The 28,000-nt window shown below is 42.6% G+C and overlaps 1 protein-coding gene across 2 annotated transcripts in view; it reads left to right on the forward strand.

Annotated features, from left to right (window-relative positions):
- UBE3C (ubiquitin protein ligase E3C) overlaps positions 1-21,303 on the forward strand; it is a 72,393-nt gene extending 51,090 nt beyond the window's left edge. For both annotated transcript variants that reach the window (XM_072153963.1, XM_072153964.1), the window contains exons 20-24: positions 10,425-10,637; positions 12,166-12,354; positions 13,318-13,384; positions 13,763-13,893; positions 20,460-21,303. In XM_072153963.1, coding sequence (XP_072010064.1) covers positions 10,425-10,637; positions 12,166-12,354; positions 13,318-13,384; positions 13,763-13,893; positions 20,460-20,630 — 771 coding nt within the window. In that variant the 3' untranslated portion in view covers positions 20,631-21,303. The remainder of the gene's footprint in view (positions 1-10,424; positions 10,638-12,165; positions 12,355-13,317; positions 13,385-13,762; positions 13,894-20,459) is intronic.
- The last annotated feature ends 6,697 nt before the right edge of the window (positions 21,304-28,000 follow it).

Here is a 28,000-nt window from a genome sequence, read left to right on the forward strand (position 1 = left end):
TAAAGGGGTCTGAATACTTTCCGTACCAACTGTATATGGCTGCTAGTAACCAAACTTTGCATTTCATCACTTTGGCGCAAATCGCGGCACTTTAAAGGAGAGGAAATAGCCCCGGCTTCAGATGAGGTCATAATTTTAATGTACCAGGAATGATTAATAGTTTTGTAAGATTTAATAGTGAAAAGAATTGTGTCTGAATTGATTTGATTTTAGGATCTACATCTAATCCATATCTGGACTAGCGGCCATTATATATGAGTTTAAGTAAATTTCTGCCAAATGTATATGAAAAAGAGAATCAAATAGTAGAACCCAAGATAATTAAAGTGAGTTCAGAAATATGAATTTCTCCGCAGCCAGATCTAGTCATGTTTGATATAGTGCGGAGCTAATGGCCGTCACCGGAGCTCGGGATATACTGCGGAGGATTCTTTTTGATGGAATATAAATTTCCGCTTTCTCTTCTGTTTCCAGTCACACAATTAAATTCTTTTTCTTCAAAAGTGGAAGAAAATTTGTTGCATAATAATTATCACAATGAACTACATAATGTCCCTCTTCCATCTTAATCTCTGAATTCATCTTGACAGAAAATGAGATAAAGAAGCTCTATATTTCTAGTGAGGACACCAGATACTTGTGGTGAATTGATAGTACAGCTCGATGTACAGTGTTTGGCATGACATCTTATACATTTCCAACATTTAAGGTGGCAATTCACATTAGATTAATACCTGATGCTGCCAACTATCAGGTATGTAATGGGGGCCTCACAACTCAACGATGCGGAACCCGATCCATTCAGGCAGAGGAGTCTGGTGACAACTTAGTCCCATTTGTATGTTTTCTAAAAGGATTTCTAGGCGAAAAGCAGTGTAAATCCTGATTGGACTACTAGGAAAAAATGTAAGAGATTACCCTGTCCACACACAGTGATTGACAGTAAATGTTCCGTTAATCCTGCCTGCACGGTCATTCCTGATTACAGTCCTGATTACCCCACAGATACACGGTGATTGACTGTAAGAGTCCTGATTACACCACCCACACACAGTGATTGGCAGTGAGAATCCTGATTATCCCACCCACACACAGTGATTGACAGTAAATGTTCCGATAATCCTGCCTGCACGGTCATTGACAGTGACAGTCCGACTACTCCTCCCACATAAACTGTGATCGACAGTGAAAGTCCTGATTACCCCACCCACGCACAGTGATTGGCAGTAAGAGTCCTGATTACCCCACCCACACACAGTGATTGGCAGTAAGAGTCCTGATTACCCCACCCACACACAGTGATTGGCAGTAAGAGTCCTGATTACCCCACCCACACACAGTGATTGGCAGTGAGAGTCCTGATTACCCCACCCACACACAGTGATTGGCAGTGAGAGTCCCGATTACCCCACCCACACACAGTGATTGGCAGTGAGAGTCCTGATTACCCCACCCACACACACACACACACACAAAGTGATTGACAAGATTTTTTTTATACATTAAGGGAGAGCTGTCAAATATCTTTTGTGGGTAGTACCTTTACCTAGGACTCCTAGGAGCATTTATTCTGAGCAGTCCTGATTCTGTCCCATACACAGTGATCATTTTTTCTGCATTAGTGTATGCACAAAGAATGTTTTTTTCTGTGGGTAGAGTAATCAGGTCTGTTAATAGACTCTTAATAGCAATCCTTTTGTGTGTGTGTGTGCGGGGATATAAGGGCTCACGGTTAATTACTGTGTGTGGGCGAGGTAATCAGGACTCTCACTGTCAATCATTGTGTGTGGACGAGGTAATCGGGACTCTCACTGTCAATCACTGTGTGTGGGAGGGTTAATAATGACTCTTACTGCCATTCACTGTGTGTGGGCGAGGTAATCGGGACTCACTGTCAAGATTGAGATCTTCTACTGTCCAATTTCGCTGAGCTTGTGCAAATTGTAGCCTCAGTTTCCTGTTCTTAGCTGAAAGGAGTGGCACCCGGTGTGGTCTTCTGCTGCTGTAGCCCATCTGCCTCAAAGTTCGATGTACTGTGTGTTCAGAGATGCTTTTCTGCCTACCTTGGTTGTAACGGGTGGCGATTTGAGTCACGGTTGCCTTTCTATCAGCTCGAACCAGTCTGCCCATTCTCCTCTGACCTCTGGCATCCACAAGGCATTTCCGCCCACAGAACTGCCGCTCACTGGATGTTTTTTCTTTTTCGGACCATTCTCTGTAAACCCTAGAGATGGTTGTGCATGAAAATCCCAGTAGATCAGCAGTTTCTGAAATACTCAGACCAGCCCTTCTGGCACCAACAACCATGCCACGTTCAAAGGCACTCAAATCACCTTTCTTCCCCATACTGATGCTCGGTTTGAACTGCAGGAGATTGTCTTGACCATGTCTACATGCCTAAATGCACTGAGTTGCCGCCATGTGATTGGCTGATTAGAAATTAAGTGTTAACGAGCAGTTGGACAGGTGTACCTAATAAAGTGGCCGGTGAGTGTATAAACCATTATATGTCATATCTCCTGTCTTTCTTGATCATACTCTACAACAGGAAGGGCAATTGAAACCACTTGAAATCTTTATGGTGGATCCCAAGAGCATTGCTAGTATGTGACTGCTGTGAATATAGTCCACAGTAATGTCACTTATGAGTCTGGATAAGAGTCTGTGGTCACTCTCGAAAACAATATTCAAAATAGACCATCTCTTCCGGACACACAGATGGTTACACGGCCATAATGAGCATTTCCTCTTGTACTGGACACCTCTGATTATCACCACCTCCCTGCATCCGAAATTTATATAATAATTACCTAAGTATTAAATGACTGATAGAGTCTGGTCTTTTAACACTAAGTAGCCTATTGACTGATTGGAATATTTATGAGGTCATAATGTATTTAACTTTTCCTTAATGTATACGTTAGTGAATGTTTACCGTGATGAAGTAGAGCGCGCTCCCTTCCTGAGAAGAATTACCTCATGTCACTGGTCCCATATCTGCTAAAAGTTCCATTAGCAAATGATTCCTCCTTTAGGCCTGAGAAGTGATCGCGTTTTATTGCCTGTAAATCAGAGCGGTGGACAGCGAATAAATAAACAGTTAAAGTACAGTATACGGTAATACCGGCGCGATCTTCTACAGAAAGCTTTGCCGACTTAACTCCACAGTATTATCAGAATTAATTCCACTCCCTAATTGCGCCATCTGAACTTTTTGCTTTGCTGTGACTTTTGTGATTTAATGTTAACACATTATGTCCGTAAACATACTTGTTTTTTTTGGTCCCCCTTGAAATTCAATAGTAATTTCTTATTTGTAGTTTTTTTTTTTATGTTTATGGAAACATTTATGGGGAGATTTATCAGACCCATTATACAGGATTGTTTGCGAGGCCTATAAAGGAGAGGAAAATCTCTGTAATTTTACGGCAATGATGCAAGTGTTGATCACCGCTGATAGATGCTACTTGGCTTGGTACCACTATGTGAACAGTAATGCTCCATCAATCCGGAACCAAACCGCCTGGAGTTTCTGGAAGTCTAATACTATTAGTGCCAGATGAGCCGGAGAAGAGGTTGTCAGGGTACATGGAATAGGAAGAGTAATAAAATACTGAGGAAAAAGTTATGTCTCAAAGTGTAGGGACAGAAACACACATGGTTATGGCAGTAGCCCAAGACTTCTAGAGGGCAAATTTCTACCCAAAGAGAGGGCCGGCTCCAGTTCTTAAAATACAAGTGTAGAAAAGCGTTTACATGACCATTTAAAGGTCCTCCAAAGCAAACAGAAAGGACCCATGGTGTTTTCTCAAGTATCTTGGTTCTGGTGATAATAATAATTCCTTTATTTCTATAGCGTTCTCAGATTACACAGCGCTGCACAGATCAGTCCCTATCCCCAATGGGGCTCACAATCTAATCAACCTATCAGTATGTTTAGGAGTGTGGGAGTTAACTGGAGGAGCCGGTGGAAACCCACATAAACACGGAGACAAACCAGGTCCCCAGCGCTGCAAGGCTGTAATGCTAACCACTAAGCCACCGTGCTGCCCTACCGTAGATAAGTTCATGTAAATTGATCTATGTGGAACCCAACAACTTATATGCAGCCCAGTGTCCATGGCAGTTTTAATCCACCCCTGGGTACAAGTCTTATCAACATTCCTTAATTCTTATGACTGAAAAAAATTTCTCTGCACCACGTGCACCGAGCGGTACGGAGTTGTCCATCTTATTTATATTGATGACCTATCTATAAGTTATTACTATCAGATCTTTTGGGACCCACAACATTCAGTTTTTTGCATACAAACACAAGTGCGACATTCCCAGCAGGGGTGTATCAAGACTGCCGTGTCCCTGGAGCTGTAGGAATATTACAAATATACAAGTCTGGAATTCACTTCCTACATTTTGTGCTAGAATCAAGTTTCCTGGGAAAAAGAGGATGCATCCCTTCTACCTGCTTTCAATCTACAGTTCCAGGACCTTTTGTGGGACCTTAAAAGGTTTTGAAATGGCTCTTGTAATTCTGTTCCTGCTCTCATTACACATGTACACAAGGATTTCATGGGCAAAAGTCCTCCTCGGTATAATATTTTGTGGGTGGTTTGAGTGGCCATAGACCCCTAGAAGGCCTCGGTCCCGGGCTACCGCCCAAAGCGCCTATATTATAATCCATTACTGATTCTTAGGTTCATCTGTTAGGCCCTAACATTGTCCAGCATTTCACCTGGACCAACTAATTGACCTTGCAAGGAACACTGGCGTCCATTGCATCCCCTCAAAGGTCAGTGGAAAGGTAGGGGAACAATTCTAGCAAATGTTCTCATGCTAAAGGGTTCAACCTGGGCTTAGCTGCATGTGCCACCATCAGAAGCAGTAGTGAGTGGAATGTGGGGACCTGTTGTTACGTGCAGCTTAGTGCTGAAAATTATTCCTAATTACCAGTTTGTTGCCCCTCATTTAGTATTGAAATAGTAGTGAAAATATATACTAACACGTGAGGGACCGATGTCTGGCGGCACAGTTTGCAACTGGATATCAGTACCCATAGAAGTCTACGGCACCAGACCGTGGTACGATGACCACACATGTGTATCACTATACTGTACCGTGCACTGGAAAAAGATAGAGTATGCTCTATCTTTTGCATATGTACAATCGGCATTGTACCTCGCTATAGAGGCAGCGCTCACCCCTCCTCTCTCCAGCACATGGCCGCACGTTAGTGTGAAAGTAGCCTAAGGCTACGTGTACACAAACATTTTTCTAACCGATGGCACACTGGCACATGAATGGTGTTTTTCACTGATCCGTGTGGATCCTGTAGAAAACTCAGAGCAGCCCCTATTCCTCACCATGTTTGCGGCCTGGGCATTGCAATTACTCCATTACTCTATGGAACTACAAAATCTTCCATGTGCCATAACAATAATAATTCCTTTATTTATATAGCGCACACATATTCTGCAGCGCTGCACAGAGCAGCCAAATCAGTCTCTGTCCCCATGTGGCTCACAATCCTATCAGCCTACCATTATGTTTTGGAGTGTGGGAGGAAACTGGACGACCCTTCTGTATGTGTGGGAAGGGCAATGCAATCGTGGCCTTGTATAAAGCTGAGACCAGCTAGTGACGTCATTTGCCATTAGCCTTCTGTTTTTCTAGTAGATCTGCAAAAACAGACGACACATGGAACGTTTTTATGGGCACACGTCACAGCAACAAATTACTTACTGATTATACATGGACCGCAAGAAAGTGTTGGGGCCTGAGGGACAGCACATGTAGGCTATAGTATGTATGCTGCATAGTGTATGTTGCATTTTTATTTTCCGAATGTCCCTACAATTCACGTAGAATAACAGCCATGCGCACGCGTAGCATCTATTACTATGGAAAGCAAATCGATCAAAGATATGGCTGTCTAAATAAGAGCTAATAATTTCTGGTTCGCTTTCAGTACAAGTTCATTTCTTCCATATATCCATTTTGTGGTCAGTGCCCATTTAATAGCACAATTTCTAATTGGTGCGGCTTTTAGATTTGATACCAAAACCAATAAAAATTACTGAAAGTGGGAAAACGTAGTGGACTATATTCCCACTTAATCTCCGGAAAGTTGGTGTAAAATAGGGTTTGGCGAGTTTATATAGTTATTAGATGGAAATCTGAATGTTTGCTGTGTAACTACCTCCAGATTGATAGCCGTGCATTTGAAAAGCATTATTTTTTTTATTGATTCTTAATGCAGTAAATTACCCAAGTTCCTTGGCAGCCGGCAGATATGGCCTGCGATGTTGTCCCCCATCCATTCTCACGATAGCAACACAATTTGCATTAATCACATTCGCGCCTCACTCTCTTATATTAAAAGGCTTCTACCATAATTAATCCGTTTTATTTCCAATCATTTTGGCAGAATCCCTGCGCAATAAACACTCGCAGGGAGACGGACACTTGAAAAATAACATACAAGTTTCTGCAATCTACCTTCGGGCGCGGCGTTATTGATGGTCCTCCTCCGTAAGGGCATCCGATGCAAGTGTCTGCGGATTAAGCCCAATGTGACAAATGTTAAGTGGATTATTTTGCATAAAAAATAGACGTTTTGCCGAGTTGGACAATTAACCTGTGTTTAGAAAACACCTTGATTTATGCCCACGCTGATATTTGTCTTGCATACATTATGGAAATTTCATCTATAATCCATTTTGCTGATGCGGTCATGCCGCTTAACGCCATCATTTATTCAGACTTCAACATTGAATCCGTAAACCTGACTTCTCAGGTTTTTTTTTTTTTAAAGGTGGAAAGGGAAGGGCAACGTTGGGTTATTTTCTGCTTTTAGTCTCTGAGTCATGAAGGTAATTTGTAGTTTTTCATCCAGGTAGCTTGAATGCGTACATTTGGTTACAATGAGGGCTTTGTTCTCCGTATAGCACACAATGACCTTCCGATGGCTGGGGAATGAAGCTTTTCTTCACACTCCTAGTTTGTTTTTGCACACACGCCTTAAATAAACCGTGATTTCCTACCAAGAGCTTTATTTGTCTTGCGCTATTATTTTTTTTTTTCTTCTTTTTTTAGAGCACTGTCAAATCAGTGGTAGCAAGAGCTAACTAAAACTTATAGGGGAATCCCAGATTAGTCATTAGTCATCCCGGCACCCCTGTTGATCTGTGGGAGTACTGTGGTGTCGGAGGCAACACTACAATATAATAATAATAATAAAAATAATAATAATTCATAATTCCTTTATTTATATAGCGCACACAGATTACACATCGCTGCATAGAGATTTGCAAATCAGCCCCTGTCCCCGTTGGGGCTAACAATCTAATCAACCTACGAGTATGTTTTGGAGTGTGGGTGGAAACTGGAGGACCCGGAGGAAACCCACGTGACCCTGGTTGAAGATGGAGGCAGATGTTCATTTCATTCACAAGAACTGCCCCTACAGTTCTATAGTTCTGAGCTGTGTTCTCCTGACCTAGTTCATAACAGCTGATAGCCGGGGGTCAGGTGTCACATCCTGGGTCATTAGTAGTATCAGAGCCTAGAATAAAGGAAGGATGCTTTCATCTGCACAGTATAGGTCTGTAGAGAAGACACATTCAATGTATACACCGGGAGTTTTACTGGCATATATATATATATATATATATATATATATATATATATATATATATATATATATATATATATAATATTATTGCTGAAAGTGTCCAAAAAATTAGGTGTGAACGTAGCCTTGAAGGGGTTGTCCTCTTTCAGCAAATAATAAAAAATTGTTTGTGTAAGGAAAAGTTAGACAATTTTCCAATATACTTTCTGTATCTGTTCATCATGGGCTTTTTAGATCTGTTTGTTGTCCTTCTACAGAAAGCTGGTTTTGTAAAGGACATGCGGGTGCACGAGCCGTTATTATCACAGAGACTAGTCAGAGCCGTGTGATAATAACACCTTGTGCGCCTGCCTGTCCATCACATGACCATGGACTGGTCTATATATACTGGAAGTAAACATAGAAGCTTTCTATAGCAGAGCAGCAAGCAAAGATGTAGAAAACTGTGAGGAATTGATACAGAAAGTATATTGGAAAATTGGATAACTAAACACAAAGCGTGTGCCACGTGTGAACACGCCCTAAGAAATGGTTATCACAGCCCTTGTTTAGTTACCCCCTCATTTTCCCTCCTCCTCATTCAGTTACCACCCCCAACTTTAGTTACCTCTGTGTTCTCCCCCCCATTCCTCAGTTAACCCCTATCATGTTTGCAGCTCACTGATGAGGTAGTGCAGCTCTGTGCAGTGCCTTCCCTTGCAGGTCATTTGATCACATGACATCATCACAGGTCCTGAAGCCTACTGTTAGTAATATTCTCCCGAAGGCTACAGGACCTGAATGATGTCACTTCGGGTCCTGTGGTTGAAAGCAGTGTTCCTTATGCACGCTTTCTCATCACTATCTATGTCCTGAGGACACAGATCGTGACAAGTGTGGACAGAAATGCTGACCCAGGGAGATCCAGGGTTCCGGCCTAAAATTCAGGTTATGGGCCCGGGATCTTTTGACCTAGCGATGGCTCTGTTACATCCTGTGACCTTTCACTTCTGAACATTCACTGGCTGTAGCGAGTGCGTCCATTGATGAAAGTAATGAATGTCCCTGTAGCCAAATATCATTGTCGTAAATTAGACGCTATTCGCTTTGTTTCCTACAAGGCTGCAGTCATGCAAACAAGTTGGGGTCAACTCGAGTGTGTAGACTTTGGCATGTTAGCAGGGTTTATGATAGCTGGGCAACTACTAAGCTCATGTACACATTCTCATATTCTAGCCTTCGGGTCTTGTATAACAGGTGCAGACTTAAGACCACCATGTGCATAAGATCTCGCCTGATCTGCCCATATAAATGCATGCTTGTCCCCGCTGTACAGATCTGGCAGTGGCCAAAGGATTGGATAGCTTTACAGACAGGTATATCAATGGGGACCCCCCAGAGCGTACACTCAGCAGAGGTCGGGAATGGATGCAGTGCTATATACAGCCTCTGCTGACCGTATACATCCTACAGTATACAATGTACACCGGCTGGACAGGGGGTAAAAAGGGGGCCTCCATTTACCAGAATATGCCAGGAGCTTTCCTGGTGTATACATTAAGCATATCAAAAAAGTGAAGTGTGAACGTAGACCAAGATTAGATTATGACTATTAAAGCTCTTTGTATCGTAAAGATTTCGGGGGTCATACAATCGCCAATGTCTAATAATTAAAGCCCCGTTCATAAATGCGTCAGGGGTTTCCTTAACACTTTATGATTAAGAAGAGCGTAACAGAAACAAAAACCGCAAGGTGAAGTCGAGGTCTTTCATTTTCCACAGTCTTTATCGGTACTTTTGTTAAGCTTTTGTTATTAATAGTGAAATATTAATTAGAGAAAGTCCAACAGAACCTGCTGATTGCAGATGAGAACTTGTCCTAATATAAACTGTATTAATATGTGTCTATTTATATCACATCTCACTAATGATATCACTAATCCCTCTCATTGTGTGCCTGTATCTATAGAAAACTCTGCTGCGCAGCGTCTGCTTTAGTCATTGGCCATGAAATGACATTAGTCTGTTCCTCTGTTATTCCTACTAGACATTCAGAATTAAATTACAATCTGTCTATGACAGAAAACGGAAATAATTTGCACCCAAAATGCAGTGCACCATAATTATTAGACACATTTCTAAACCGTTTTCCGATTTGTTGGGAAAGGGGGTCATTCCTTGGTTTAAACATTAATACGTGCCCCCCTCTGATACTATCCAATCAGTGGTAAACGTTTCAGATTGGTTTTCAGACACCACACCCCTTTGACAATGGAAAATGGTTATATTAGGAATTAGTATTCGTAATAATAAAGGAACATCACAACTAAACACAAAAGTAAAGATGATCAGAATTTAGGGAAAACAGGCAGTGCCCGGGTTACGTACAAGATCGGTTCTGTAGGTTTGTTATTCAGTTGAATTTGTATGTAAGTCGGAACTGTATATTTTATAATTGTAACCCCAGCCCAAATTTTTTTTTGGTCTCCGTGACGGTTGAATTTTAAAAATGTTGGATTGTCAGAAGAACCAGGATTAATAATAAATCTTCATTACAGACACCAGTGATAACTGTTACAGCTGGTTATTGTAGGCTAAGGCTAAAGTACAGTAAATTACCAATTACCAGAGGTCCGTTTGTAACTAGGGGTCGTCTGTAAGTCGGGTGTTTTTAAGTAGGGCACCGCCTGTACATGTTTACTAAAATGTCATCAGCTATAAGTGAAATCAGACCATATAGTTGACTGTATGTCATACAAACTGAATGTTACGATATTCACACAGACTGATGTTAATGGGCTTTGTATTTCTGCAGGCGCTGTATGAGAACATGTTGGTGGAGCTGCCCTTCGCCAGCTTCTTCTTATCCAAGTTACTGGGCACCAGCGCTGACGTAGACATCCACCACTTGGCCTCTTTGGATCCAGAAATGTACAAGAACTTACTATTCCTGAAGAGCTATGAAGGGGACGTGGAAGAACTTGGGTTAAACTTTACTGTGGTGAATAATGATCTGGGGGAGGCGCAGGTAGGTTCCCAGGGCTTGCGGCTAATGATTAATGTCATTGTCACACTCCTATTATTTGGGTGTACAGATAAGAGGACTGTGACCGCGGTGTTTGCCCTTGCACTATATCACCCGTCCGACAATCCTTATGCAGATTTAGACGGATTGTGTGATCAGATTGGCGCACGTATGAACCCCCGCCGGTCCCTGACTCTTATCTGGCGGGTTATATGTCTGGTTTGCCTCAAGACTTTTCTGAATCTCCTCCTTTTGGACAGGCGTTGTATATACTGCATGCCTGGGTGACCTAAACCTTACAATAATTACAGTCAGAAGATACCGTAAAGATTAGCCATTATCCTCAAATTGCTTTTGGCATGAAGTCTCCCTTTTTGTATTCAATTTGTATTTAGCTAGGTAATAATAAAGCAATAATCCCGGACGCCGAGGGCATTAACGGACGCTTAAAACTTTTACTGAGGCGACGAGTGAAATTCTAATGCAGAAGTCGTTAATTTGTAATTGTTCGGCGGCCAAAATGGATTACAGCTATTTATGATGAAATGAGCCACATTTTATACGGCCACCGTCACGGCAGAGGACTCCAAGCTCTGTTATAGCCAAGCAGCTGAAGAGCATTGCACTAGAGGCTCCTGGATGAATGTCATTGCATTGCAAGTGGGATGACATCCATGTTACGGGCCCAACCTGTGGCCCAATTTAATATTAATTGTACTAAATTAAGCTGCAATGAGCTTCATTGTCCCCCCCCCCCCCCCAAATCTTTTCTTATGATAAGCTAAATGATCAGGAAGTCTATCACCTCCCCCAGCATTAAAATCTGCTGCCAGTATGTATAGAGAAGTGTACCGTGATATGAAATATGCCCTGATTTATGTGCATTCTGAAGTTTCTGGAGAATTCTCATTTAATCCGTATGCTAATGAGGCAGTTGGTGCACCCAGCGCCTCCCCAACGCTGCTATTCCTGCTAGGACCAGTGCACTCTCCATCGTGTAAGCAGGAGTTTTGTCTTGTGAGAATCATGGGGCGACACTGGGAGAAGAGGGATGTGATCTCAGGCGGGAATAGCGATGCTGGGAATAGCGGCGCAGAAGACATGATCTGGGGCTCATTCACTGTTTTAATGGCCAGAGCCCCATGGATTAAAGTTACGGACTGTCCTGATGAGGTTATCACATTTAATAGCCCCAGAGAGCACAAGAAATCCTGTAAAGTCCTCTATGATTTGTAAAGTGCTGCAGAATATGTTGGCGCTATATAAATAAAGATTATTATTATTATGAATGTAATATGCAGGAGAGTAGGGCAGATATAATGCCATCTATATCTCTGTGCAGTGCAGCTGTCAGACTGCGCCATCTAGTGACGGAAAGCGTGCAGTACTCATTGTAAAGCTTCATGTTCTCGTTTCCCATAAAAGGAAGATAAAGAGAAGGAGATGGTTAGGAAGTAATGACAGCTAGCAGCACATCACAGAGCAGACAATACACAATGATGATCTGTATACTATGCTCTTTTCTTATCAGGTGGTAGAACTAAAGCTCGGAGGCAAAGACATCCCTGTAACAAGTGCCAACCGAATCGCTTACATCCACCTCGTGGCTGACTATAGGCTCAACAAGCAGATCCGCCAGCACTGTCTGGCCTTCAGGCAAGGTCTTGCCAATGTGGTCAATCTGGAATGGCTCAGGATGTTTGATCAGCAGGAAATCCAGGTATTTTATCAGTTGTGTGCTGTTTGCATATGGCGGCTGCCAATGTAAAGGGATACGTCTAGCCAAGTGCACACCTGACTTCCAGGCGAGCATATAATAGAACAATCCCAATAACCGGAAGCAGGGCTGGAGCGAAGTCTATTTCCAAGAATAAAGCAAACATCCAGTTACATCATATTTTACTATAATACCTGCCTTTTACTTGTAAGTGTAAGGTTTTTCTTAAAGGAAATGTGCCACCAAAACAACCAAACCATTTTTCTTTTATTCACGTGCATTGTTTATTAAAGAATTACAGATTTCTGAGGTTATTTATTATTGCGCAAATATTAAAAATGATAATTTTTAATATTTCCCACTGCTTCAGCTGTGTACTATGTCTGTGTATCCAGAACTCTTATACCTATAGGAGAGTAGGAATAGGAGCCGACTCTATCTCTTATGCTAAAGCAGTGAACAAGTCCTGTGATGACATCATGGTGGGGGAGGAGCTGGGGTCCTGCTCTAGCTAGTTGCCATATACAGGCCTGCCTGTTTTTATAAACTTTATATTTACTGATCTGTAGTAACCAGCCAAGCACCATGTACAGTATATTCTGTTACCTAAATTGTTCCTCTTGCTTACTGGAGAACAAGAGCAAGACACTCACCCGTCCCCAATCATGACATCATCAAAGGTCCTCTACCAAGTAAAACTTGGTGTCCTCTGCCTTGTATTAATAGTGGCCAAGAGTGGTGTGTCTATATATGCTACAATAACATACTACATTAATATGAAAGGTAAGTGGTCCAAGACAGCGGATCATAGTTTGCAGTGAAAGGTTCTAATAACCAATCTAAATTGGATCAGGCTTGGGTAAGGTTAATAGACAAATACGATGCATCAGGTCGCAGATTTTTGCATACATTTTACCTCCTTATCATATGGTTAATTGTAGCTTCACTTTCTATATTTGTTTGTAGGTTTTGATCTCGGGGGCGCAGGTCCCGATCTGTCTTGATGATCTGAAGTCTTTTACAAACTATTCAGGTAATTATTTTATGGGGGAATAAAAGGCACTAGAGGCTTCATACCTCGTTCAGGACACATGTGGCACTTGGTTAAGACCAGCATGCCTGTGTATGACCAGTGTTTTCCAAGTATTTCAGTTATCCTGTATATATAGGACGGGGGATAACTAGCTGATCAGTGAGGGACCCTCACTTACCATGAGAACAGGACCCCCAGCAATCCAGAGAATGGGTTGGATCCTGTTCATAGGGGACTGCCACTACATAATATACATGCACAATGCCCGTTGTGTGTATACATAAAACTGTGCAGCCATTAATCCCTGTGGTTACATGTATATTAGTCTGTATTGAAGGTACAATCTTCTTATTGTCTCTGCTGATGCTTTCTTTGCAGGAGGTTACTCTGCAGATCATCCGGTCATCAAAATATTCTGGAGAGTTGTAGAAAACTTCACTGACGAGGAAAAGAGAAAACTACTGAAATTTGTGACCAGCTGTTCTCGGCCTCCGTTATTAGGTTTTAAAGTAAGTCTCGGTCGGATCAGCCCTGGTTATGGTATCGTATTGGTGTGGGTTCAACCTCCCAGATCTCCACAGTTTATGTGTTTGAAGAGGCCGCCACCTTCAGACTGACCTTATGGCCTTTTCATTGCATACTTTACACAAGGGTATGATGAAATCTCGCTCCCCCCCGGCATCAGCTGGATGTATCGGGAGGCTTCGGCCTCCTGGTAAATTCTGGTAGGTGGCAGCAATGCTCTGCGGCGGTGGGGCAGTTTTATGCCAGGTCTGGCCTAATGTAGATTTGTGCTATAGCCTGAACCGACGCATGCTGTAGCTTGTGCCCAGGCCAAGGGCAGGAATGCCCTCCTCTGCTGGTGACCACGTGGTGTGGAGATGGCGTAAGGGGGAAATGTGTGCAGTACAGGGCTTGTACTTTAGTTTTCAGGCTTGCAAGCCCTGATGAATGTGCCTCAGTGATACATATTTGAGATGTGGTCACATAGGGTGTTTATATTGTGTATAGAAATACAATGCAAAAACCCCCAGCAGCGGGGCTTGGCCTGGTATCATATGCTTTTCCATTGAAACGCATGAGATTGGTACCGAGCGCCACGTGTTCTGCATGTAAACGATGCTTGTTAGCGATTTCATGTGTTTCACCTCACCCTAATAGTGACTACACTTGGAATTGCAGCTCAATCCTCCCATTCACCTGAATGCAGCTTGACCATGTGACCAATGGATAGAATGGGGGAGATTTATCAGAAGTGTCTGAGAGCAGAACTGTTCTAGTTATTCATGGCAACCTATCAGAGCTCAGCTTCCATTTCAATTTGATCATTTTTAATGAATTACAAAATGAATCTGATTTGATTCAGGACAGATTTGTACCAGATCTACAAATCAAAGAATAGATTCACTCCCTTATAAATGTGTCCCTTGGAAAATAAGGGTTTTTCTATCCCCCCTGTACGAGTGGCCATGACCTTCTACATTAAAAGGCAATTTAAGACTTATCCAAACTAGCTAAGGAGGGGGGGGGGGCTGGCTCACCCCCCAGATAAATAACAGTGAATAGAAAAGAATCAACACATTAGATCTATAGGAAGCTTTGAAACTGAACATGAAAGCGTCAGTGGACAGTGATTAGTGAATAATTGGAGGTTTCCCATTCAGGTCGGGGTGTGGACGCGATCAGCTATTTATGCGCTGGATAAATAGAGAAGTGAGAATGTTTGTTCTGCCCTAATCCCTTCTGGATGTTTCATTTGTCTAAATAGTTTTCAATGAATAATGTCCCAACGTTATCTATGAATTACCCGCCGGCCCCTATAAATAATAGCCACGGCCAAATATAGGCGACAGTATAGAGCTGGTATGTAAAGATTGACACAGGTTATCTATAGAGCATGAATGGGCGCTGTAGTTACACACGGGACATCTCATGCTATTGTCGGCTTGTTAAAATGGTCATTATTTTTCGATATCCCATTGTTCACCATTTGCAAATATACTTCTAAAGGTGTGGAAATGTGTTTGGGCTTGTGCAATGGCGTGATGGACGAGCTTATACCATATGCGGCTAGAAACGGAGATCAACATGTGCCTAGTACTGATCAAAACTGCTCAGGACTTCCAACAACAACGTCATATCCTTAGGATAGGCCCTCAATATGAAGGCTCCTTTAACCCCCGTTGATCAGCACCTTTGAGGGGCTTTTTATTTCTATAAACAACTCTTACACTTACTCTGGTGGCTGTTCCTGGTACTACACATAACATCATACTTCACTCCCCACTCAGGCAGCACTGAGCATGACCCCTTTGGTCAACAGATTGGTGGGGGGTAATGGAGTCCTCAATTATTGCTGGTCTATCCTACACATAGGGCATTAATAGGAGTCTGGGAAATTCTCTACAAACTAAAGGCATGACTTCACATTACTGAGTTTGTAGAACCTAAAAGATATTTCTGTAGTTGTAGGCAATTAAAGGGGTTCCTGTAAGTTTGTGAATCCATCCTCAACTTTCTCCAACATCAAGTCAATATTCCTGGACAAGAAAGTGTTCAATGTCGGGCCGCGGGCAATGGACCTGTGTCATTGACATGTGAGGTCAGCTCACACACCGATCACACTACAAAAGACTGCCTGAGCCACAAACACAGCAGGAATAGGGCAATGGTCAGACCCAAACTGATCAGTATGATTAAAAGAAACCTGATCAATCTTCTCAGGTCTTTGGATATATAATAAATAGGGATGTATCATTGCCCATCTTGAATTTGGTTGACGTGAGCTTCCCGCATCATGCCATTCTCACATTAAATTGAGTTTTCTGTATTTTTACTTGTATCGTGAAGTAAGTGTTCTCCTTACAGATACTTTGCCATTTAAGGCTGCCTTGCAGGTGTATGGAGACTTGTAGCCATTGGTGCTCCACTGGGGGATTCTGGGAAATATTCAAATATGTTTTCTAGGATAGGATAAGGAAAACATTGCCTCTTGGCTACTTTGCAAGGCAGCCCCCTTAACATCAAGCATGACCTTTTCAGAGAGCCTAATGACATGATGGAGGATAAAAGCCAAACCAGTATATCTATTCCAAAAGGAACAGATTCCTAACTATGGACAGCGCTGTTTCCATGTGTTCCATCTCTTCAGTACAGTGTAGGAAACTGGTTTAGCTGTGAGTGAGAGGCTTGTGACTGCTTTGGCAAGTTTATTTGACTCCTCATACAAATTTTACCGGTGGATATCGGTCTAATGCTAAACAGTTTGTACAATCAGCCTGTTGCCCACCATCGAATTTGATCTGACGACCTGTGCTTTTGCTGGATTTACTGGACCAAACCTAGAAACATTGGGGGAGATTTATCAGAAGAATCTGAGGTAAAACTGTTCTGGTTTCCCATGGCAACCACTTAGAGGTCATCTATTATTTTCCCACAGCTGTTTATAAAATGTAATCTGAGCTCTGATTGGTTTCCATGGGCAACTATAACAGTTTTACCTCAGACTCTTCTGATTAGTTTAGTGCAGTGGGAGAAATTTATCATAATAGTCTGAGGTATAACTGTTCAAGTAGCCCATGGCAACCAATCAGAGCTTCTCTATTATTTTCCCACAGCTGTTTACTAAATATAAGCTGAGCTCTGATTGGTTTCCATGGGTAATTTGAACAGTTTTACCTCAGACTCTTCCGATAAATCTCTCCCACTGCACTAAACGGGCATGAAGAGTTCAGTAATTGTAGGTTTCATCCAGCAGATCCCTCAAGCACACGGAGCAAGGTTGTTGGATCAAATTTGCTTATGGACGACAAGCTTAATACCGTGCAGGGACAACGTAACGCTGTGAATGTATTCATTAATTTCTAAAAGGGGTAAAAACAATACAGTAAAAAGCCTTACACATGTGGCGGTAAATGACGGTCGTGAGCTAGACGCAAAATCGGCTCCGAGCTCACAGCTCTCATTAAGTTCTATTGAGCACAGTTACGGACCAATGTACCGCGTCTCATCTCGGTCCCCATCCCATGTTCTGGTCACGTGACCATGCTGGGCAGCCGTGATGCAAATTGTATGCCCTAGTCCAAATTATAGAGCAAGTCCACTCATTTCCTATCAGATGGGAGGGCCAAAATGGGCCGCAAAGATTCCCCCATGTCGTGTGCATGAGACATAACTCCTAGATACAGGAACGTATCCCCCAGAATTTGTTATTTCACATCGAATACAAGTATTTACTAAAAAGTCAGGGAAAAGTAACGAGTCCCCATTATAGAAATAAAAAATAAAGTTCTCCTCCAGTTATCATTTTCTTTATCTGAAGAGTAATTGTTACACCCAAGGAAAAACTAATCTTCTCTTACTGTAAGACTCTTATGGGGTGTAAAAGGAATATTAAGTATCCCTCTTAAGGCGCTGGCAGTAGTCACTACTCTAAGGCTATCCGGAGGCTGACAAATCCCAGACATTATTTAATGTTTGTAGACTCTGGATATCACAAGGTTAGGCCATTAACAAATTAAGAGCCCATTTGGAGCCAGATTAAATGTTACAAGATAGCATTTTCTAAAACTAATTAAAGCTTAATAACTTTAATAAATTAGGTTGCCGTAGATACAGGAAAAAAAAAACCCCACCATTTGTATTGGAGGGAGTGCGATAGCGAAGTTCCAGGCAGGTCAGAGTAATAAATGGTTTCTCTCCACTGGTGAACTGTTGTCTCCCGCTTGTAATGTCTTTCATTATGCAGCTCTCACTTTGGCCGGCCACTCGTTTTACGGTAGCACTTCATCCTGTTACATTACTAAACCTTTAAAGTGGAAAAAGCCAATAACCTATGTGGAGATGGCCCTGAAACGCAGCAATTTGGCAGCGGGATGTATGGAAATGGTGGCCTTCTTCAGTGTTAATAACCGTGTGGAAACGTTGGCTTTATGTGAAAGTTTCCAAGGTTCATTATTCTACTAAATAACACTTTGTAATGGGGGAGATTGGATTGCCGGTAACCGAAAATCATTGTAAAAGATGGAAATTATCAAGCACTTATAAATAACTGGCTGCAATTGAGGTGTCGGAAGGGCAGATGTTAAGCAAAGCTTCAGTCCCAGTCCCTAGCACAGAATATGTAACATAAAGGGATGACAATTCCTTTAAGTTAAGTGTTATGTGCTTTCAGCAAATAACTGATATTATTTGTGTAAGGAAGTTAAGGTATACAATTTTTCCAGTATACTTTCTGTGTCAATTATGTGCAGCACGGTGGCTCAGTGGTTTGCAGTAAAGCCTTGCAGCGCTATGGTCCAGGTCAACATCCTGCTAAGAGTTTATACACTCACCGGCCACTTTATTAGGTACACCTGTCCAGCTGCTCGTTAACACTTAATTTCTAATCAGCCAATCACATGGCAGCAACACAGTGCATTTAGGCATGTAGACATGGTCAAGACAATCTCCTGCAATTCAAACCGAGCATCAGTATGGGGAAGAAAGGTGATTTGATGCCTTTGAACGTGGCATGGTTTTGGTGCCAGAAGGGCTGGTCTGAGTATTTCAGAAACTGCTGATCTACTGGGATTTTCACACACAACCATCTCTAGGGTTTACAGAGAATGGTCCGAAAAAGAAAAAACATCCAGTGAGCGGCAGTTCTGTGGGCGGAAATGCCTTGTTGATGCCAGAGGTCAGAGGAGAATGGGCAGACTGGTTCGAGCTGATAGAAAGGCAACAGTGACTCAAATCGCCACCCGTTACAACCAAGGTAGGCAGAAGAGCATCTCTGAACGTCAGTACGTCGAACTTTGAGGCAGATGGGCTACAGCAGCAGAAGACCACACCGGGTGCCACTCCTTTCAGCTAAGAACAGGAAACTGAGGCTACAATTTGCACAAGCTCATCGAAATTGGACAGTAGAAGATTGGAAAAACGTTGCCTGGTCTGATGAGTCTCGATTTCTGCTGCGACATTCGGATGGTAGGGTCAGAATTTGGCGTCAACAACATGAAAGCATGGATCCATCCTGCCTTGTATCGACGGTTCAGGCTGGTGGTGGTGGTGCCATGGTGTGGGGAATATTTTCTTGGCACTCTTTGGGCCCCTTGGTACCAATTGAGCATCGTTGCAACGCCACAGCCTACCTGAGTATTGTTGCTGACCATGTCCATCCCTTTATGACCACAATGTACCCTGTAACATCTGATGGCTACTTTCAGCAGGATAATGCGCCATGTCATAAAGCTGGAATCATCTCAGACTGGTTTCTTGAACATGACAATGAGGTCACTGTACTCAAATGGCCTCCACAGTCACCAGATCTCAATCCAATAGAGCATCTTTGGGATGTGGTGGAACAGGAGATTCACATCATGGATGTGCAGCCGACAAATCTGCGGCAACTGTGTGATGCCATCATGTCAATATGGAGCAAAATCTCTGAGGAATGCTTCCAGCACCTTGTTGAATCTATGCCACGAAGAATTGAGGCAGTTCTGAAGGCAAAAGGGGGTCCAACCCGTTACTAGCATGGTGTACCTAATAAAGTGGCCGGTAAGTGTATGTTCTCTCCGTGTTTCTGTGGGTTTCCTCCGGGTCATCCGGTTTGCTCCTACACTGGTAACATGTAGGTAGGTTGATTAGATTGTGAGCCCCATTGGGGACAGGGACTGATCTGGCAAACTCTGCGCAGCGTTGCGTAATCTGTGTGCACTATTTACATAAAGGAATTATTAATTATTTTTCTAGATTTCTATATATATATTCAGCCTGTGAATCTGCAGCACAGATGGTCTCTGAGAACTCCCCCTGAGCCCTTGTGGCTCATTAGCATAATTACAAAAGTAGATTTTTAGGCATAACAAATATATGAAGATTACCACAGTCCCGGTGCCTGAATCTGTGAGTAAGTGTCCCTGGTTTATCATGGTGGATTTCCTTTAAATAGAATTACAAATTGAATGATGTACTTGGTGGAAATTGTTATATCTCTGTAATATGTAACGTGTGTATTGGTTGTTGTATAGGCTGTGGGATTATTACATTTTTTCCTATTCTTGATTTCACATTCTTCTCTTTGCACTTGTAGGAGTTGTACCCGGCCTTCTGCATCCATAACGGAGGGTCGGATCTAGAGCGACTTCCCACTGCCAGCACCTGCATGAACCTGCTCAAGCTTCCAGAGTTTTACGACGAGAACCTCATGAGGAGCAAACTGCTGTACGCTATTGAATGTGCTGCCGGCTTTGAGCTGAGCTGAGCTTAAAACCCCCCCAACAAGGGATTGGAAACTGGTGCCTAAACACAATTTCCCACAGAGATGTTTCAGGAATCCTGACGTTATCACATCGGTGAAAGATTCCAAATTTGTCATCGACTTCAATCAAAAAGAAAAAATCTGCTTGTTTGATTGAGAACAATTTTTCGGAAATAAAAGCACTAATGAAATTATGTCACCAATCTGCGAATATAACCAAAGACGATCTCTTGGCTTAGTGCTGTTTGGATGTAAAGGCGCTGGTACCGTAGAAGAGGCATAAAACAGGGTTCGGATCATCAAGAATACAACAAGACAGAGCGAGGCGCGTTACCACCAATCCACCCTTCATCAGAAATAGTGCAAGAATTTTAACCCCATTGTCCCCCCCCCCCATCTCCCAACTATCGCCCTCATTTCTAGTATTTTATTTCTTCTTTCTATTAAGAGACCCCAATGGAGAGACTGGACTATGGATTTTAAGTGCTTCTGTACAATGTACATCATGATGACTACGATAAAGTTGTGAATATACAAAAAATTGCTTTGCTTGAGTTCTCATTACTGTACAGATTTTTTTATCAGATTTTTTTTTGTTGTGTAGTACAGTCCACTGTCATGGCTATGGAGGAGAATATATGGTAACATCTATTAAATATTATTTCAGACTCAAAAACTGCTCCATAGGTCTTCTGTATTTTCTATACTATTGGAGGCAACTTCATTCTTTAAAAGGACCTGTCACCCGAAATAAACCCTCTAGGAGCACTTACTAAAGTAAGCACTTCCCTAGCCCTACCCGCAGTGTTAAATCCCTAGCTTTATGAGAACATAACGATAAAGGCAGCAAACACTGCAGTACATAGCGCTCAGAATGGTCCAGCTCCTCGGACCGCCCATTCAGGCTTACAGTGGTCCGTTCAGACGGCTCACTGTAAGCCTGAATGGGCGGTCCGAGGAGCTGGACCATTCTGAGCGCTATGTACTACAGTGTTTGCTACCTTTATCGGTAAGATCAGATAAAGCTAGTAGTTTAACACTCGGGTAGGGCTAGGGAGCTGCTTACTTTAGTAAGTGCTCCTAGAGGGATTTTTTTTCAAGTGACAGGTCCACTTTAAATCACTTGGTGAGATGCTTCAAAGGGAACTTGTCACATTGAAAATGAAGTGTAATCTTTAGAAAGCATGATATAGAGCAGGAGGAGCTGAACAGATTGTACAAAGTGTCCTATCTGCAGGAAGCATGTTATAGAGCAAGTGGAGCTGAGCAGTTTGTACATAGTGTCCTATCTGCAGGCAGCATGTTATATAGCAGAAGGAACTGAGCAGTTTGTACATAGTGTCCTATCTGCAGGCACCCTGTTATAGAGCAGGAGGATCTGAGCAGATTGTACTACTGATGGGTAGTCCGGCTCTTCTTAGTGAGCTGGATCATTAACCTCCGCTCAACAAAAGCCTTTTCTACTGGCTCCTGAATGGCTCCCCTATTAAATATATATTAGCTTAGGCCAGTCAGTCACCACATGCTAATCCCCTTTTAACCTGATTTTATCGGGTTAAAAGGGGCATGGTGAGCCGATTAGAGGTGGGGTTAAGTGAGCTATAGGCTCGCTGATGGGAGCTGTCTCCTGAAGTTCAAGCTACAACTCCTCTTGCCCTAGACCAGTGGTGGCGAACCTATGGCACGGGTGCCAAAGGTGGCACTCAGAGGCCTTTCTGTGGGCACCCGGGCCATCGCCCCAGCACACAAGACAAGACTCAAAGAATCTTCCTCCAGTTCACAGCAACTTAAAATATGCTGCTTTCAGTGATATTTTGATACTTACTTCGCTACTTGGGACTTTAGGAAGAGGGAGAATGAATAGACAGGGCCGAATTATCTTTAGAGGACCTCCTGCTGGCCCCACGATTCTCTATGTACAGAGGGACACTGGAAAGAAGCTACAATGATGAAAATTTTCCATCTTTCTACTGTGTTGCTGTCCTCAGGAGGCCAATATGAAGTTGTTGAACATGGAGCAATAAGTTACTGCTTTAATGTTTGGTTGGCACCTCGCGACAAATAAGGGGGTTTTGGGTTCAGTTTGGGCACTCGGCCGCTAAAAGGTTCGCCATGGGGGTCATTTACTAAGGGCCCGATTCGCGGTTTCCCGACGTGTTACCCGAATCTTTCAGATTTGCGCCGATTTTCCCTGAATTGCCCCGGGATTTTGGCGCACGCGATCGGATTGTGGCGCATCGGCGCTGGCATGCACGCGACGGAAATCGTGGGGCGTGGCCAAACGAAAACCTGACGTATTCGGAAAAACCGCCGCATTTAAAAAAAAAAAAAAGTGTTGCGGGACTCGCGCTTACCTTCACTCGGTCCGGCTTGGTGAAGATCAGTGCATTTCGGGGAACTTCAGCGCAGCAGTGCCACCTGGTGGACGTCGGAGGAACTGCCCTAGTGAATCCCGGCCGGACCCGAATCCACCACAGAGAACGTGCCGCGAATGGACCGGGTAAGTAAATCTGCCCCATTGTGTCCAGCAGGCCTATGGGAGAGGCATCTGTTGTTATTTGTTTAACTGATGTCACACTTACACAGTCATTTCAATGGACCCATTCACATGAACGTGTTTTTCATGGATCTCTGTGGAGGCTGTAGAAAATTAGAACCAGTTCCATTCCTGCTTCTTGTTTTGGTTCAACCCATCCCATGAAATTCTTTGGAAACTAGGACAAAAGTTTCAGTGGGTCCTGATGGTGTTCATCATGTGACATCCCTGACATAACATTAATTTTTCTGTTAATATGGTGAAACTGACAAAATAAAACAATGCCCAATGCAGATGTTACATAGTATTGACGTTTATAAGGTGAAAAGTCTATAGCAGTGAGTAAACTATAATGCAAGTAGTAAGCAGAGGTGAGAGATCCAGAAGACAAAGGATTAAAGGAAACCTACCATTTGATTTGATGCATTATGAACCAAACATACCTTGAGAATGCTGTAGCTACACTGATGCAGAAACATATCTTGTTTAATTCCTGAACCAAGTGGTTTTTCTCAAAAAACAATTATAAAATTCAGGACCTTGGGAAAGCTGGGTGTCTACATAAACACATGACATGGATCTTCTGGAACGGTCCAGACAGGGCTAATCAACCTGAGCGAGATGACTTGTACACAGCAGCTGGGGGATGGTGCAGCAATTGATTACTTCTGTATGTCAAGAACAACACAGTGAGGATGTATCTTGGCTTATGCTGGGTAGGACAAGGCTAGAGCAGATCATAGTTAGGGTGAGGAGAAGCCACAAGAGTGACAGAGCCTCATTAGCATAATTTTATAATAGTTTTTCTGCAAAAATAATCGGATCAGGGATTAAACAAGAAATGTTTCTGCATCAGTGTCGTCACTGCATTCTCAAGGTAGGTTTGGTTCATAATGCATAGAAATGTAATGGTAGATTTCCTTTAAACTCCATCGTCATGCATCATCTGAACAAGGTCTATGAAATATTAGACTCCTCATTGAAAACAGAAAAGTAAAAAAAAAAAAAAAAGGAAAATAAATATAGGAAAATAAATAAAGGAAGAAGAGTGGGAGGAGAGAGGGAAAACCCTAAAGGTGGGAATGGGGGCACAGAGATGGTGACACCACGGCAGCCATTTCCTAGTCTCAAGTCTTCTAACCGTAACCACGAGGAAGTGTCACAATGTCGCACTTAAAAACTTCATGCACTGGAAGAGGTTGACTTAAGACTTCCATTCGTCTGCCGTAGGGTTATGGGGAAGCTCTGGTGTCAGGGGATAACCGGAATAATGAATAATAAAGCATTACTAGGGGTCGTAGAACATTGCTCAAGACTTGCCACTAGATTTGAAAGATCTAATCCCATAATTGATGAATCCTTGGACAATCCCACCAAATGAGTAACACTATGCCAAGAGTTCTGCCAGGACCAACTAATCTCCCAAATCTCCAGAATTTTAAATGTTCTGTACCTAGAATTATGGATATGCTCTTTCTGCGGTGTAGAGATAACCATCAGATCTGATCGGACGGTGGTCCATGCCATTACACCCATTCTGCCTCTCAATACTGCCGTTCAATACTATGGGAGCGGTCGGCTACCTCCGGCGCGCCTGTAGACTGTAAATCTGAGTGCTGACTGTCCGGATGGCTCCCATAGTATTCATGCTCCACCTACCACTTTATTGAATTAGTGGAGATTTTCCCGTTTCCTGAACAGTGTGGTTCAGTTCTTCTCCTCAGTTGAGTTTCCAGCAGACAGACCCCCACCGATCCGATTGTTATCCCCTATCCACACAACTTATGGGCACAACCCATTTAGGAACAATCTTGTTAATTTAATTTATTAAACAAAAAAAACTGACCTATCACATGCTCATAAGTATTCAGACCATTTGCTCAGTATTGAGTAGAAGCAGCTTTGGAGCTAGTACAGCCAGGAGACTTCTTGGAAAGATGCAACAAGTTTCTCACCCCTGGATTTTGGGATCCTCTGCCTCTTCCTTGCAGATCCTCTCCAGTTCCCTCAGGTTGGATGGTGAATGTTGGTGGAAACCATTTTCCAGTCTCTCCAGAGATGCTCAGTTGGGTTTAGGTCTGGGCTCTGGCTGGGCCGGTCAGGAATGGTCACAGAGATGTTCTGAAGCCTCTGCTGTGTTATTTTAGCTGTGTGCTTAGGGTCATTGTCTTGTTGGAAGGTGAATATGTGTCCTAGTCTAAGGTCCAGAGCACTCTGGAAGAGGGTTTCATCCAGGATATCTCTGTACTTGGCCGCATTCATCTTTCCTACAATTCCAACTAATCGTCCTGCCACCACCATGTGTCACTGCTGGGATTGTATTTGGCAGGTGATGTGCAGTACCTGGTTTTCTCCACAAATACCGCTTAGAATGAACACCAAAAAGTTCAATCTTTGTCTCATCAGACCAGAGAATCTTATTTCTCATAGTCTGGGAGTCCTTCATGTAATTTTTTTGCACACTGTATGCGGCTTTCGTCTTACAGTGAGGAGAGGCTTCTGTCGGCACACTCTGTCATAAAGCCCCGACTGGTGGAGGCTGCAGTGATAGTTGACTTTGTGTAACTTTTGTCCCATCTCCCTAGTGTATCTCTGGTGCTCAGCCACAGTGATCTTGAGGTTCTGTACCATTCTCACTAAGGCTCTTCCTGAATGGCCAGGTCAAGGAAGAGTTGTGGTCGTCCCAGCCTACTTCCATTTAAGGATAGTGGAGGTCACTGTGCTCTTATGAACCTTGAGTGCTGCAGAAATTCTTTTGTAACCTTGGCCAAATCTGTGCCTTACCACAATTCTGTCTCTGAGCTCCTTGGGCAGTTCCTTAGACCTCATGATTCTCATGTGCTCTGACATGCACTGTGAGCTGTGAGGTCTTATATAGACAGGTGTATGCCTTTCCTAATCAAGTCCAATCAGCTTAATTAAACACAGCTTGACTCCAATAAAGGTGTAGAAACATCTCAAGGAGGATCAGAAAGAAATGGACAGCATGCGAGTTAAATATGTGTCACAGCAAAGGGCCTGAATACTTATGACCATGTGATATTTCAATTTTTCATGTTCAATAAATTAGCAAAAATATCTACATTTCTGTTTTTTTATCTGTCAAGATGGGGTGCAGAGTGCACATTGATGAGCAAAAAAATTACTGCAATGAAACAAACAGTGAAAAATTTAAAGGGGTCTGAATAGTTTCTGTACTCGCTGTAGGAGATACAGTAACATTTAAAATTTTTAAGATACTGAGCCAAAACTTTTGTTTGTCTCTTTTATCCCTCTATTTTACGACCATTTTAGTCGTCATGTGATTCCGGCGTTCAGTTTCTATATATCATCTCCCATCAACAGCCTATACAAGTAATTACCCAACCTCATCTCTATTCACGCACTTACTAATTCAGTTCATACCACAATAAATCCATAAAATATTCCCAGTCACCTAAAATATCTGGATTCATTGCAAGCATTGAGTGTAATGTATTCGGAGAGGATGGCCGCGTTGTTGGAAGTACATTATAATCCATTACGGCAGATAAAATATCCCATAGTTCAAAGTGTTAAGGGCTGTCATAAACACGGCTAGAAGGCAAAACTCGGAGTAATATACAGACTGGAGAGGTGCACGGTACACAAAATGTTATAACTTATCAACATGTTTCCACCTTAAGTCATAATCAAGGAGTCATTTCTGAAAGGGCAGAAGTAAATCGCCATAAAACATTGCGGACGCCTTCTGTTCATTAAAGGGGTGGGAATGGTCACAGCAAATGTATGCTAAAACATTTTCTAAGTAGATTTTGGCAATGCAAGTGTTATGACAATATGAAAAGGCTGTCCTCATTATGCAGCTCCACAGCTCAAATCCTTTTAAGGTGGATGAAGGGTTTAAGCCTCAGTTCACGTGTCGCAATTCAAATGCAAAAACCAAAACAACAATTCATTTTTCTAATCCCCCTCAGTGGATACTATGGGGGGGGGGTTATCATATGTCTTTGTCAGCGTTCTGAATACTGCCATTACTTTATAAAACTTTATTTCACATTATGTGGCTCCCTGCTAGCAGTGTGTGGTGAGTCCCAGGGAGGAGAGGAAGAGGAGACTGAGACACAGGCGGCATCCCTCCCCCTAGCACAGCTATTTCTGGCTGCAGTGGTTCTTTTTCCAATATCGTTCCGAGCCTCTCACATGACACATCTGCTCAGCAGACATGGAGTGGTCCAGGCAGGAATAGCAGTGTTCTAGGTGCTGAGGTCACAGCCTGGGTACACCAAATACTTCATCAGCGTACGGATAAAATGGAAAATTTCTTGAAAATTGCAAAATTGACAGTAATAGTGAAGGTATTTTTGAAAATTCCAATGTATTTCTCTACAACCTGCTGCCAGCAGAATGTAATGACCACATATAGACTCTGCAGGGTGAGGATTTGCTCTAATTATAGTCTAGTTTAATCCATTGGTAGTTCCACTTCCCCTGTAATTGGAGGCTCCCCTGTTTCTTTATGATGCCCTTTGGTTTTATACATAAGGCACAACACTGACACCTAGTGTCTGAATGCTGTTTGGTATTTGTCCTTTGTCATTTGTTTAGCCACCATATACGTTGTATAGATAGTTTCTTTCTGCTAAGCATTTATTGTGTTTTGCTGTGCATTTTAGTTTTAATCTATGGATTATAATAAAGATGACAATGTTTGATATATAAAAATATCTTTTTCTTCTTTTCTCATTTATTAAGGGTTTAACCATATTTGTAGGTTATCTTGGAGAGCTGGTAGAGTCAGGACCGGCTCCAGGTTTCAGTAGGCCCCTGGGTGACAGAGCCTCAATGGCCCCTTTGC

This window comes from Engystomops pustulosus, chromosome 5, assembly GCF_040894005.1.
Source record: "Engystomops pustulosus chromosome 5, aEngPut4.maternal, whole genome shotgun sequence".
Taxonomy (NCBI): domain Eukaryota; kingdom Metazoa; phylum Chordata; class Amphibia; order Anura; family Leptodactylidae; genus Engystomops; species Engystomops pustulosus.